We start from the raw sequence: 16,113 nt of genomic DNA, 5'->3' as shown, positions 1-16,113 counted from the left end.
CCGCTAATAGAGGCCCAACCATAGTTATTTGAGAGCAATCGATAAGCCTCATACGCAGTTTTCTTCATATAGAAGCAGAAAATTAAAATATAGGTTGATGTTTAGAGAAATTAAGTTTTTCTGCAGGTTGTTTCTATTTTTCTAATATGAATTTAGGAGTGTTATGTTATTATGACAACATTTCAATGTTCCTTGATACGAGGTCTTATTCAATATTATCATCGTAGTGCTCTCATCTATTCAGGCTACTGTTCTAGAAGATTAAATTTTGAAATTTACGATCTTAAATAGATAAATATAAACAGTTCTCATTCAAATTTTGTTTCCAAACCCAAGCATAGAAATATATCAAACAGTAGACTTTTTATTATATTTTGGGACGTATTTTATATCTTTTTCAAACTGAAATGTCCAATACGAAACTACTATATCAGCATATCCGGCATAACTCTATCATCACCCTGAATAGCAAATAAAAATGAGTATTATCTCCAGAGACTAGAGAACTTGATTTCAACTTGGATATGCCCCAATATGCTCATGCGTTTTGCTCAAATTCCTTGCGAATTTCAATTGTTTCATTTTGTTGGCCAGTTACGTACACAATTTGTTGGGAGTAATGGATATTATGATTTAACTGACCAAATGTGTTTACCTCGAATTATAAGATTGAGCATTGATAGAAAACTGTGAATATAAACAAGTTTCTTCCACCCCTTGTAAGAAAATATCGCAATTTATTGCTTTCACTTACCCTCTTCAGCTCTTACACACAAGACTTCAAAGGACAAGTCTGGCAACTTAACTATAAAAATAATTTCAACAATCCCTATGAGCGTACTTTTGAAGTTCACTTTCGATTTACGGTATCTACTTCATTGACAGATTATACTAAACTTAGATTGAAGCGATTATACTTATCTCTACCATCAATATCGCCAACTTCACATTCTCATGGGAACGAAAATCTCCCAAAATCTGTAATCCATCACATTCTCACACTTAGGCAATTAAAGTTGGTAATTGTTTATCAGCCGAAGTCGATAGAGGGAGCTTGCTAGAAATAATCGAAGCCATCAGACTTCCCACTGAGAAATGGCCCCTTCAACTTGGCAAATTGGCCAATATCTAATTTCTCAGCGTGAAGTGGAATTTTCCAACATGAAGACAACATGTCTGGCTTTATGTTAGCCGTGGGGGCCACGTTTCATTTCATTAAACGCCAATTACGACATATGTAACGCTGCGGTTTGAATGGAACTGCCATCAATATAACCTATTTATATCGATGTCTTGTAGATATTTCATTTCTTACGGTTTTAAGCTGGTATAAATTGAATCATTTGGGATTGGGACAGTAGCGGCTTGTCCTTATGGGCCAATTGAAAAGTCCCCGTTCTGACGCACAGATGGCAGTGCTAGAATTAAATCCATATGATTGTTAGTTAGTACAAACCTTCGAACAGCACGTGTCAAAATTTGACAGCATTCCGACCATTAGTTTGTGAGTGTAGCTACTTGTTATTGGAAAAAAGATGGAAAAATAAGAATTTCGTGTGCTGTTGAAATATTGCTTTTTGAAGGAAAAAAATACGGTTGAAGCAGAATCTAGGCCTGATGAAGAGTTTTCAGGGTCTGCACCAGGAAAATCAACCATCATTATGCTAAGTTTAAACGTGGTGAAATGAGCACCACAGGCGGCGAATATAGTGGACGTCCGAAAGTAGCTGTCACCAACGAAAAAATCAAAAAAGTTCACAAAATAATTTTGAATGACCGTAAAGTGAAGTTGATCAAGATAGCAGACATTGTGAAGATATCATCTGAACGTGTACAGGGTGGGCAAATTTCGATGTTTTAGCACTACAACTTTTGAACCAGAGGAGATAGACAAAATCTGATACCCACTTCTCGATCTCTTTTCCTGAGAAACTAACAAGGGTAGTATTCATTTTTGGCCACTTTCTTTTGTTTTCGAGTTATAAGCGAAAATTGGAAAAATGGCGATATCGAAAAACATTTATATCTCCGCTAATACTGATGATAGAGCTCTGAAATTTAAACATTATACAGGCACTTTTTTACGTAGAATCCAGTGGCGTGCTCGTATTTTCAAAAGGGTTTTTAATTACGAAGCTATTACCCAAAGTTATGTTTTTTTAAATGGGAACACTAAATTTTTGTGCCATTTTCTGAAAGCTTAATTTTTCCTGATTTCAAAAATATATAACATCGTATGATTCGTATCAAAATGAATAACAGAAAATGGTCAAAAACCTTTTTTTCCTTAAGAGTCTCAATATTTCTATGGTTTCAACTGTTGATGAGCCTTCCTATAACAAGAGCAGTGTCCTTCCGTCAATCTGATTATTTCTATGCTTTTCACTTATTTCTACAAAATTCGAATCTATATTTATTTTATACAAATAGTTTCGAAAAGATAAACGAACTTGGTAGGTAGGTAGCTTGAACACAGTTTCAAATATTCATCTATTGAAATATCGAGAAGAGGTGTCGACTGTGCATTGTGCAATTGTTGTCATTATTAGGTTAAATATGATTTCTTGTTTGTCCCTTCGTAATTAAATTGTTGAGTTCAATGATATATACATTGTTTCATATGCTGTTTAAAATGGATTGGTACTTGTGCGTATTGATTCTGGAGACCTATGTAAATAATCTCCTGATACATGCATCTCATTACAACTCTTTCGATTGAAAAATTAGATCTTGTGGTTTCTCCGTTATTTCCAAATCAATTTTTAGATAAAAAATTAAAAATTTATAAAACATATCTAGATTCGAATTTTGTAGAAATAAGTGAAAAGCATATAAATAATCAGATTGACGGAAGGACACTGCTCTTGTTATAGAAAGCTCAATTTTTCTGTGTTCATCAACAGTTGAAACCATAGAAATATTGAGACTCTTAAGGAAAAAAAGGTTTTTGGCCATTTTCTATTATTTATATTGATCCGAATCATACGATGTTATATATTTTTGAAATCAGGAAAAATTAAGCTTTCAGAAAATGGCACAAAAATTTAGTGTTCCCATTTAAAAAAACATAACTTTGGGTCATAGCTTCGTAATTAAAAACCCTTTTGAAAATACGAGAACGCCACTGGATTCTACGTAAAAAAGTGCCTGTATAATGTTTTAATTTCAGAGCTCTATCATGAGTATTAGCGGAGATATAACTGTTTTTCGATTTCGCCATTTTTCCAATTTTCGCTTATAACTCGAAAACAAAAGAAGGTGGCCAAAAACGAAAACTACCCTTTTTAGTTTCTCAGAAAAAGAGATCGAGAAGTGGGTATCAGATTTTGTCTATCTCCTCTGGTTTAAAAGTTGTAGTGCTAAAACATCGAAATTTGCCCACCCTGTACATCATATCATTCACGAATATTTGTACATGAGGAAGCTGTGTGCAAAATGGGTGCCGCGCGAGCTCACAATCGTTCAAAAGCAACAACGTTTTAATGATTCTGAGCAGTGTTTGAAGCTATTTAAGTGCAATAAACCTGAATTTTTGCAATGGATTATGATTATCATTTCATTCCGGAGTCCAATCGACGGTCAGCTGAGTGGACTGCACACTGCACACGATGAATTGAATTCTAAGCGAGCAAAAACACAACAGTCAGCTGGTAAGGTTATAGCATCAGTATTCTGGGATGCGCAAGGTATAATATTCATTGATTACCTCCGAAAGGGCCAGACCATCAACAGCGATTAGTATATAACGTTATTGGATCGTTCAAAGGATGAAATAGTTAAAAAACGGCACCATTTGAAGGAAAAAAGGTGCTGTTTCATCAAGACGCCCTCGAAGTTGAACCTGAAAAGTTGATGAAACAACTGAAATAATGTCATTCACAATTTTCCGTCATGTAATAAATGACCCACTTGTCGAGTGTTTCATGTGATTTTATTATGTAAGTTCTGGGCGTTCTTCTGAAGATTTATTTTGATTTTTATCTGCCAATTTCGAAAAATTTGACTGACTTGCATTCAAAACTAGTGGCTCAAACATTATGATGAGGCTGATGCCGGGAAAAGTAAACGGTTTACTATGTGATTTTAAGAAATGCGTGCAGTTCAATTCTACAGATTGAAGTTTTTTCTGAACTATTCCTGGACAAAAATGAACTTACTCGAAACATGACAATTATTTAATTAAACCAAATAAGACGCACACTTACCCGATTAGAGACAACAATATCCTGGCATTGGCATGAACTACCGAATGGGACTTTCTGTATTTCGAGTCCTTTCATATGGTGGTGGATGGTAGTATCTGGGTTCGAAGCATCCAATTCTTCACTTTTACTTTTTTCAGATTTTATAAATTTTGTTCCCCTCTTCGCAGAACATTTTTAGAATGTAAAATTAATTTAGTATCACGTACAGATTAATATACTCTGTTAGTATATATTACCTCTGTGATAAACTATGTTTATTTGTTGAAGTTCTCAAATAAAGTTTAATATTATTATAATTATTATTTTCATCATACATATTATCATCAAGTAAGTATTGAAAATTTTGATAATGATTATTAAGCAACTGAAAAAGTGGAGTTTGTTTGATAAACTCTGTCAGTAACCTTAAAATATAAATGAATATTACAAAAATAGTAATTTTTTTAATGGTCCTCACCATCTTATACTGTCACTAGCCGCCACTGGCTTGGGATGGAAGTTATTCGCAATCAAATGTCCAAAAATTTATTATAGCTATCGCTAAGTAGTAAACCAACAGCTATTCGAAAGTTGTCATTGCACATGGCGCCAAAAGACATCAAAGCTAACTGCAGAAATTGTATGCTGCTATTAACTCAGTCGAACTATTTCAGTGCGAAGTTCCGCTTCCTGTATACTTTGTGCATCATAAAATTCTGATCGCCAATAAGGAATTTAGAATGAAGGCAATTTTAAGTTCAGTTCCGAAAATTCATATCATTTTCAATTTTTCCTAACAATATTCAAAATTATGTTTCATCGTTATACACTATGTGAGATAGAGGAATTATTAATCATTTCAACCCCTCAAATCAGTAATGAAACATTTGGAGAAAACTGAAAGGCAACCAATTATATGAAATTTGAGATCTTTTTGGTTCTGTTATTTAGACTAGTAAAGATATTCATTTGTTAATGAAGCATGGATGGAAACTTGCAGAAATACCTACCAAATATTACTACCAAGCTGTCACTGCTTTTGTATCGTGTTTTATATGATGTAACACTTCAGTCAAGAAGTCCCAGGCCTAACCAGTATAAACAAATTATCTTCTTGAAAACTCGACATAATTCGTCAACATGTTATACATATACCTCAACACTCTAATTTTTCAATACATTTTCTTCAGAAAATTTTATCTTTGTTTTCTAAATAGACTTTAACCTCGACAATCACTGCTTCATTTCCTTGGAGCATTTTTTTGAGGTCTGGACAAATTCAGTAATCACTGAGGGGCAGATATGCAAAATGAGCATCCAGCTTCACCATCCAGGTGAAGCTGTTGGAAGTGCAATTCGTTAAATTTGACACGTATCTTTTGAACATCGGTACTAACAAGAAAAAGTTGGATCTCATTGATGATGACTTTGCTTCCGCTGTTTTGCAATAGATGGCTGTAGCGGTAAGTGGTCGTCGAAATAAAAAGATCGTAGATGTCATACAATATGCTTAGGTATTTGTAAACATAATGCCATCGAAATATTGGTCGATTTGTGTCTGCATCATAAAGTTATTCTCAATTAAACATGTCAGCTTACTAGCCAAATTCTCATCATTGCAGGAGGTTTTAATTTTCTGCTTCAATATGAAGAAATCAGCGGCTGAGGCTCATCAAATGTTCTCAAATACCTATGGTGAGGCCGCTATTAGTGAAAGGACGTGCAGAAAGTGGTTTCAACTTTTCAAGAACGGTGATTTGACATCGAAAATTAGCATGGCGGTCGAAGAGAGAAGGTTTTCTGGATATTGGATCAAAAACCTACATGCTGTATTCCATGAATGCGAATGTGAACGATGTCATTTTTTATGATACTATTCAATGCAAACAATAGTTCTTTTAGGGACGAATTGAATAATTTCTCTTCAAAATGAAACTCCTTTTCTCCCATAGCAAAGTTCAAGCTCAAAGTTCAAGTCATTCTTATTCAAATTCTTTTTCGAAACATCTGAAACTGATGTTGCCTCTCTCAGCAGTTTCTAACACAAATATTATATGAATAAGTCCACTGAAACTTTCAGTAAGTACTACTGTGTTCACCCAATGTTTGTGTTTAATTTTGTGCAGGAACTTTCAAAATCTCTTAGAATATACATAAGCACTCAGAAATATTAATTGTCCTTTGTTCGATGGGACCGGTCCCCAAAATAACCAAACTTCCAGAAATGAATTAAGATCGATTCATTCAGTTTCATGAATAGGCCCGGGAATTGGGAAAGTTGAAGAACAATAATCGAAGTTTTTCCTCGTCTTTTCGAACTTCAATATACTCAATCACCTCTGAAGAGTATCCATCTTCTTTTCATCCAACAGTGACGAAGGTTTTTTTTTCCTATAATTCATTTTCGGGTAGTAAAAAAGATATTGGTTTTCGACCAACTATGTTATAAATAGAAGCATTCATCCAGGCCTTTGTGAGGGTATCATGTTTTTCGTCTACTTTTTTCTGAGGCTTTATGAGCCTCAGAATCTCATGAAATAAATTGTAACGTATAGTGTAGATTTTATCAGGTTTTTCAGAGATATCAGTAGTATCTCATTTTCTCTGTTGTTCTCACCATACTTCATTAATTTTTTATTTCTGTTCCCTGAGTTTTTCATTGAATTGAGACTTCAATATACAGAGTGGTCCAAAATTAAGTTCAATAACTTTGGCTTCGGATAGAACTTCTTTTTTCAAGAAAATAGTTTATATAAACATATATCCTAACAAGTTTTGTTTTCGAGATACAGGATGTTGAAGTTTGAAATAAATGTTTTTCACTTATAACTCTAGTATTATTACATTCATTATTTTTATCTTTAGACATTGAAGTGTAGATAAGGTTAGGTTATGTTTCGAATTAGGTAAGTATCACCTGCCAAAATTACCTAGTGGTGTCGACATACGGGTGTCCTGTTAGCTGACTGACTCTTTCTAAGTTTACTTGGTTAAAAAAAAAACTTTTTCTCCGTCCACGTTGTGCTCATTTGGAAAAAAAGTTCTAGGAATTTTTTCTTAATTGCTAAGTGTTTCTTCTTTAAGTCTCGAATGTTATCCATATCGATATCACTCAACTAACTTCGACTAATTAATTATCTAACACCCCATAGGTTGCCTTATCATCGCTTGTGTCTGGAAGTATCAACTTTCTCGAATCGATAGTTCTATCATTTTGTACGGAATCCCAAGAATATAGAACGAATAAATTGCATACTATACTTGCACTGGCAAGTGGCTTTTAGTGCCTACTCTGTGTTTTGTTTTCGAGGGTATGTTGCTCCAGCAAAACACAAGCCATTTGCTATACCCCAAACGGTTTTGTACGAGATTTTTTCAGATGTCATCTCACGTTGTCTATCACACTCTTAAAATCCAACAAGTTAGTATTTTTTACTATAAAGTGAAGATTCATTTTCCCACGACAACCGAAACGTTCTAGTCAAGTCAGAAAGCAGACGCTACTTCAACGAAATAACGCCAATATTGTGTTACAAATCTTCGCAAAAAAATTAACATTTTCCACCAAAACAATGGAAGCCATTTTCCAGATGTATTGTTTCCCACAGGATTCCCGAATATTTTACTCATAGATACCCTTTAGCTGTTTTCAAATTGGAAACCAATAACCAGTAATGTTATCGATATAATTTTATACTGTGAGCTCCCAGAGTTATTGATGTTATTTTTTTCTTGTTTCAGGACGAACGTTTCAACCATGATATAGACGCTCTGACAGGTTACAGGACCAAAACCTTACTGTGCATGCCCATAAAGGATACCAATGGGGATGTTATCGGTGTTGCACAAGTGAGTAGAACAATCATTACACGCCTACAATAGTTATTTTTCTAACAAGTGCGGAAAGTGGTACTTTTCTGAAGAGTTAGGAACAAAATCTTTTCTACAAAATAAATGGATACGCAAATGTTCATAAATACTATCTTTATTTAAAAGAAAATAAGACTGACTAACAACACACACAAATAAATTGTTATAAATACAATAAAACAAAGTAATTTCCACTGAACTATTCAATTGTTAGCAACAATTGCCTCGCCACACGTTGGCTTCATCAGGCTACATTTGCTGATCATATCATCAGAAAGAACTATGACAAATTCTCTTGAATGGAATTTCTTCTTAGAAAATTGGAAAAAAAATTATTTTGTAATGCCAGATCCGATTGGGTATATATAGATATATAGATTCATAGAACAACCATTTCAATATTTCATGTTCATAGTATAACCAGAATCATAGATATTTCATGAATTTGAAAAAGATTTTTTTGTTAAAGTCAAAAAATATGTTTGAACATTGTATCAGTCTTCCTCAATAATAAAAATTGTTCGAAATGTGCACAAGCCTCACATCGATGAAATGAAGGTTCCGTTACTCGACGGTTCAGATTTGGGTCGTTTTTTATTTTGTTTGCTGCATCTTAAATTGTCGATGATATGTTATTTCAACATGATAGACAAGCGCCTTCATATGTGCCCATAAATAAAAATCTAACGGATTGAGATCCGGTGACGAGATGGTTGTGAATTTGGTCCATTTATTCGGGAATTTTTATTTAGCTAAACAGCTACTCATCTCTCTCTGTGTGGTGGTGCATCACAGATACTGATACCAAATATTTTCAACATTGATGAGCTTAGATAATCAATAAAATCGAAGAGGTTGTGCTTCAAATCTGCATTAAAATGGTAATTTTTAGCATCTACTGGCATCAAATAATTGTTGAAAATCCCTCCCGGAACGTAAAACCTAAAACGTTCCTGAAATCTCCTTGCTCTAATGGCTTATGAATTTTGTAGTGCCCATTAGTGTTCATTATGATTATAGTTAATGCAGTCCTAAATGTAACAAGCCTCGGCAGATCACGTGACAAGCGAAATAAATCAATTATTTTGTGCCTGTTATTGAAGTAACCATCGAAAAAAATCTAGTTGACACATCGGCTGGTATTGTCATTTGTCGGCCTACTCTTAAGTCAAGAGTGAAAATGAATTACTTCAAATTGTTGTAACTTCTAACGAAAACAAATGACATAACATAAAAAAAAATTCAAAATAATCACATTTATTATCTTTCAAAGTTCGTCATAGAGCTCTCAGAACACCCTGTATACAGAGTGGGTCTTTGACTATTTGTGATCTAATCCTGCAAATCTTTATGAAATATTATTGCTTATTTGCTGTTTTTTCGAGAACTTGATATTCTTGAGGTTGGTTTCAGAGGCTGTCCTTGTTATGACTTGTTGAAAGTACATTATTTTAGCTCTGAAGAACGAGGAAATCTTCTCCGAAACGTTGGCGAAAGTAAACTTGTGAAAAAAATTAAAGCATTTTCAATTTTCCTGACAAGTTTTTTTTATTATCATGTCATTTTAAATATTCATAATGAACTATGCCACCACTGGAAACTTGCACACTAAAGTTATTCCAATCATAAGATGGCATAATAATGTCATTTTAAGCTTGGAAATCTACTGTAGGTTTTTTCAACAGAGTTGCATCTAGACATTTAGAAGTTGCATTTACCTAATTCTTTAGGAACAAATTACTCCAAAACGTTCTAAATTATACGAGAGAATATGAGGAATACTTTTATTTGTCAAAATGGTCAAATATTCATTCCTAAGCATTCAACTTATTTTTGAGAGGTGGATTCTTCGAATTCCTGGTATTTTCATCGAATGTAATGATCATAATAAATAAACTGGAAGATGTGAATGGAATTTTGTGTTTGGAGAAGATTCATCACATCAATGAAAACTATATTTCGAAAAAAAATCCCTTCGATATAAAAATTTGCGAAATATAAATGGAAATTACATTTTTCTATGAATTTTGAACAACCTATATCCTTTCAACAGAGATGAATTTAAAAAAATGTTGAAGGAAAAACGTTTTTCTTTTGACGTCAGGAATCTTTGGTTGAAATATATGTACAAGTTGAAGACTCACCCTATATATAGGTATATACAGTTCTGTGGTCCTCAAAGATGCAATTGACGTATGAATAAACGAACCCTCAAAAGCTCCTGATGACTAGAGATCAAACAAGTTTAATTTTACTCAGAAACTTGACTTGAAAATCAAACTATTTATGTGAAAAAAGTTTGACATGACTTGATTTTTGTATATAGGTTGGGCTTGAAATCAAATTCCGTCAAACAGTTTGAAGTTTGAAAATCATATTGCGCAACATGTCTAAACCTGTACTCAGCCATTCCGCAAATTAGTTATAGTTCATATTTCATGTGTTGTGCGTTGTGCCTAAACTCGAAATGTCTGAACCTGAACTTTTTTTCATGTAGCTCGTGCAGCTCAGAATACGTACTAAAACAAAGTGAGTCTGATTTTGAAGATTCTCCTCCCCCCTTCAAATACTATGAGAAAAAATTTATAGACTAGGCAAATTAATCAACAAGAAAAAGAAATATACAATTTTTTTGATGTTCCGGCCGGCGCCGGCGATTCCAAAAACAATGAAAATAATATAGTGCAAATTATGTAAAAATAAAAAACAACGGTATAAAATGCCAATAGTGGAACTAGTTCTTTAACGACATTAGATGAAGAGCCACAAAAAATTTTATGAAGAAGAATTTCCGCAGGGAGCAACACTTTCTGGATCATGTGGTATTTGTGGTAGTAGCAACATAAAACGTTGGATCCAAAATTGTCAAAATAGTTCTTGGACGGCAGCTTCTTCATTCTTTATGTTAAAAATATGCGGTTTCATTTATCGTACTTGTAATGTTTATTAGCAGGGCGCTCTAGTGTTAGTTTTCTTATTCACATCATTCACTTATTTTGTAAAAAGTTCTGAAGTAAGAACTTTACTTTTTACGAAGAATTTTGAGGTGACAAGTTGGAGTTGATTGAAAAAAAGTTGGAAATAAAGTATTTTCTTGTTTTAAATTAATGTAGGTATTTTTTGTACTGACCAACTACATTTATCATAAATATTTTACCATTTCAAAGCATATTGACTAAATAAATCATTTTTCAAACTAGTTTGATAAACAGTTTGAATTTTCAAACCATTTTCCAGTTTGACTTGACTTGAATTATTTTTCAGAAAGATTGACTTGAATTTGACTCAATTTCAAATCAATCTCAAACTTGTGCAACTCTAATGATGACGCCCTGATCACGCCATTGCTTTCCTTATTTTATTTTATGAATTTTAAATAAAATATGCTTTTGAATTAAAAAATCTCCTTCACAATATGTAAGAACTTCGGAACTAAAATAGATCTCAATGTACCTAATTAACTTGTCCTATTTCTAATATGATTATTATGAAAATTATTTTTGAAATTTTCTTGAAAATCTCATGACTCTTTCAGTTTCATTCAATACTCCGTTATTCATTGAGAAAATTCGAAACAATCCTTTGTTCCTGAATACGCCTCTTGACCACGTCCCAACTGCAGCAGAGTTAACGGTCCATGTTGCAAACATGGTCTCGTGTCCTCCGGTGCAATATTTGATTTATAGTGAATGGACGCTGTTATGTGCAATGTAGTTCATTAGGTTGTCGGCTGACAGGATACGTCAATATCGGTCCAGCTCATCTGGTATCGTGATCATCTTGATTGCATCTTTAACCACTTAGGAGAAGCGCTGAAGTGCCAATTCATCGTGAACTCGCGATCTATTGATTATGGAATCAGGAAAGTAGCACGGTTTGTCTTACAATATTGTGAAAATTGAAGCAGGCATTTACTGGAATGTCTTCTAGTTAAAGATATTACATAAAAGTTGCTTCGTACTTTATACAGTATGTTAGTTGGGAAACTGAAGAATATATCTAGATATACCACTTTGGGGTATCTCGTTTTCGTGGGGATTATTAAAACACTGATGGACGACAGACGAGAACTTTATTGTGGTACATGGAACATTTCTTGACCACTCTAATAACGCAACTGGTCATCACCTCCTCACTTACTCCACTGAACTCTCCTTTTCCCAGTTCTATACCTGGGTTTCAAAGATAAAATCATATTGTACACCGTGAATTTCTTCTTCCTTTTCTTATTCTCTAAGTTGTATGCCTACGCAATGGTATCATGCTATCTGCACACTAATAAGGGTAGGGGAAAGGTATTCTCTATTGTATCTTTCTGAGAACTCTATGAATGAGAAAGTTATATGCACAAGTACCACGAAAGATCATCATTACACTAATGCAAGTACATTTATATTAAGTATTGTGACGACAATTCGGCTAGATACAGACATTATGTCTAATTGCTTTTTGTCGCCACACCACATTTATTGGCTCTGTATTCATTACCATTCGACTTTAGAATTTAACTCCTTTCTTCCTGGGGTGATCAAAAGTGAACCACACTGTATCTTTTCTGCATATTTGACACATATGGTTCTTATTCAATGCTCAAATTAATTACTTGATAACCACTAGGAATCTTCAGATCCAGGTCAAAAACAATTACGAAACGATTTTATCCTTGAAACAACACCCTGAATATTGATATGTTCATGGAACGATTACCCCAAATGAGTTTGCGTTATTTAGATTATGCTATTCGTTAGATAATGACTGACAAAGAAACTGCAACACCCAGAAGGAGCTGCTTTCATTTTAAATTTTTTTGGTAAAACACAGATAGTATACAAGGAGTAAATGATTCAATTTGGAAGAAAAAACGAAGGGTTCACAATTTTTTGATAAATTTGTTGATAATGTATTTGTCCACACACTATATTTCTGTCTAGAAACTCCCAACACGTCGCGACATTGATGCAATAAGATGGTCTATTTCTTCTTGAGGGATACTATCCCAGACTAGCTGTAATTCATGTCTCAGAGCCGCCAAAGTCTGTATGCCTGGGGTTAATTTCTACTCATGATGTCCCAAACATGCTCTATGGACAAAAGATCAGGGGATCTGGACGGCCATGTTAAAATATTCACATGGGTCGCTTCGAAAAAGTTTAAACAACTTTGGTAACATGAGGAGGGCATTACCTTGCTGAAATATTGGATTCTCGAGCCGGTTAAGGTGAAGGAGAACATATGACTCCACTATTTCCTGAATGTAACGCTGCGCTGTCATGTTACCTCGAATACAGGCTAAAGGTGGCTTACTTGCATGTGCAATAGCACCTCATACCATAAAACCTACTGTGCGGTGTACATTACGCATCAAACTGATGTTCACGTCTTTCTCCCCAACGTCGTCTAACCCTTTTCGGCCATCATGTGCACCCAAGGAGAATAGAGATTCATCAGAAAAGAAGACCTGATGCCATTCCACATTCCAATGTTGACGTTCTCTGCACCACTGTAATCGTTGCTGGCAATGCTCAACCGTAAGAGGTAACACAAGATGGGGTCGATAATGCTGCAGTCCAAAAGACCTTATCCGGCGGTAACAGGATGGTATTCTAACCAGTCATCAGCCAAAGATCGAGTTGTCGCAAATCGGTCTCTAATTGCCATAAGTCTTAGACATCGATCTTGACCTTCATTTGTGCCCCTTCGACGTCCGGCACCTACTCTTTTTCGATTTTGGGCATTATCAAACCACGCTTGACAACATCTCATAACAGTAGTTGGATATCTGTTAGTACGATTAGCGATTTCTCGAAATGACAACCCCACCTCCCGTAGACCAATAATTCGACCTCTTTCAAATTCACTCAGCTGGCAATAAATTCCGCGTACACGTTCTCTAGGCATTTTAACAACAACTAAACATCGACTTTGGTTCTCCTCGAACAGCTGGTTTGTTGTAAAATTCAACAAACTTGCAAAAACCGACTACAATATTTAAGTAACAAAAATTGTTCACATGAAAAAACCTTCACAATTCTTTTCACCAAATTCAATGAATGAGCAATGAAAAAATACTCATTGCCAGACTATCTATGTTTGACCAAAAAGAAATTTAAATATATTCACCTCCTTCTGGATGTTGCAGTTTCTTTGTCGGAAATAAAGTGTTTACTTTTTAATCCTATTTTTCATTTTCATCCATTTCGGTACAAATACACAAACACTACGCATTTATCACTGTTACTTAGTGACAAATCTTCATCAATTTCGATGAAGATATTCGATTTTCTAAACATCCTGTGTGTTCTCACGATAAACGATAAATCCCCTGGCCTGAAGAAGCACTTAATAATTTATAAGATAAATAGCCCCAGAATGCCGAGATGGAAACCTGAAATATGTAGAGAGGTATTAAAATGTTGTGGAAGCTCCATCCTTCTACGAAATGTCAAAGCCGAAACTTTCCATAAGAGGAGATTTCTATGGTTTACTGGAAGAGATGAAGGCATTCATAACCGGTAAAACATAATTTTGCAGGCTTATAGAAGTAATCCCACTAAAAGAGCAGTTATATTAATACGCACTAAGACCCTTGGAATTCACACTTCCATTACATCGCAAATGGAAAACATTAAGTATTCTCTAGGACCGTATGACGTCTAAACTCAAGGATAGGATGAATGTTAATATTAATCGTAGATACTTGGAAGCTCTTCATGCAGAATGGGCAGAGATGTGAATAATGGGAAGGAAAAGACTGTTTTTTATCGTTCCATTTGTCTCAGATAAATTTCAGCGGTTCGTCTGACAAAAGTAAATGTCGTTTCCGGAAACTTAATTTTTTTTCGTCTCCTTTTCTCCGATGATAAATATTCAAATTCGTTTCAGAAAGAGAGATTACTTCCACGAGATTAATTGACCTTTGAGATCATTTGATGAAAAATCTAATATCCAGATCAAAAGGAAACCGTTTTCAGGAATTTCTCTCGCAAAAATGTTGCCGTAAATTCATTTTCAGATCAGGATTAGCACCTGGAGAATTCATTCCAAAAATTTAGGGTTAAAAACATTATCTGAATTTATTTGTTTTCAGTTGAAAAGAATTGCAGTTTTTTATATGAATCTCTACGATTTAATAAATGAGAAAATGAGTCAGAAGAAATAAAGAATATTCAGTTAACCTTGCAGAGTGTTATTTCATGAAAACATAGAATAACGTGATTGTTTCAAAAAAAATTTTTTATAATTTACTTCAATAAACGAAATAGCATATCAAAATAATGAATGCATGTTATTTCTCTCGATATGTGCCTTTTCACATCGACACTAAATCATGAAAAAAATATGGTTCACAAATTCGTTCATTGTTTTAAAATAACAAATTTTTAAAGAAGAATTCTGACTATCTTGTATTTCTTCTATCAACTCAGCAAATAACCAAAAAAACTGAAAACATATCAGTCCATTTTCCGAAATATATGTCTGTCAAAAAAACTGATTTTTCTGCATGTGACAGCTATAGGTATATCTGAATTTTTGTAAAAGTCGCTGCATCGATATTCCTATACGAACTAAGTACTGTGAAAACTGATATATTCTGATACATCGAATTAAACAAAAATGTTCAATCTACAGTTAGTGACACGAAGAGTTACATTATTCTTGGTGCATTCTGATTTATAAGAGACTTAGGGTTAATTTTCGAGTTCAATTAAAAAATGTTGAATATTTAAGAATTACAAGAATGTCAAGAATATCAAGCAAAAGTTGAGATTAAACTCTCTTAAATTATTATCATTTCAAATGTAAATGTTGATTTGTATACTTATTTCACAGAAGAGTAAGAGAGAAGATTTATAACTTCCTGTTGTGATTGCTTTCTCTATAAATCCGTTCTTTCAGTTAGTCTACGATTCCTGAAATGCAATTTCATGAAATAAAAATACAAGTTTAAAGTTTTTCATTTCACTAAAAGACACTGATGAGGAAAAATTTCATCAAAAAATTCAATATTCGGAAACGGACGTCTTTCTTTATGTTAATTCAGTTATTCAATTCATTGACT

The 16,113-nt window shown here is 34.0% G+C and overlaps 1 protein-coding gene across 3 annotated transcripts in view; it reads left to right on the top strand.

The window, feature by feature from the left end:
* Positions 1-16,113, top strand: part of LOC123682920 (dual 3',5'-cyclic-AMP and -GMP phosphodiesterase 11) — a 300,891-nt gene that overhangs the window by 259,899 nt on the left and 24,879 nt on the right. For all 3 annotated transcript variants that reach the window (XM_045621747.1, XM_045621749.1, XM_045621748.1), the window contains exon 6: positions 7,926-8,033. In XM_045621747.1, coding sequence (XP_045477703.1) covers positions 7,926-8,033 — 108 coding nt within the window. The remainder of the gene's footprint in view (positions 1-7,925; positions 8,034-16,113) is intronic.

This window comes from Harmonia axyridis, chromosome 6, assembly GCF_914767665.1.
Source record: "Harmonia axyridis chromosome 6, icHarAxyr1.1, whole genome shotgun sequence".
Lineage (NCBI taxonomy): Eukaryota > Metazoa > Arthropoda > Insecta > Coleoptera > Coccinellidae > Harmonia > Harmonia axyridis.
Note: the sequence above shows the minus strand (reverse complement) of the source record. Positions and strands in the feature narration are given on the sequence as shown.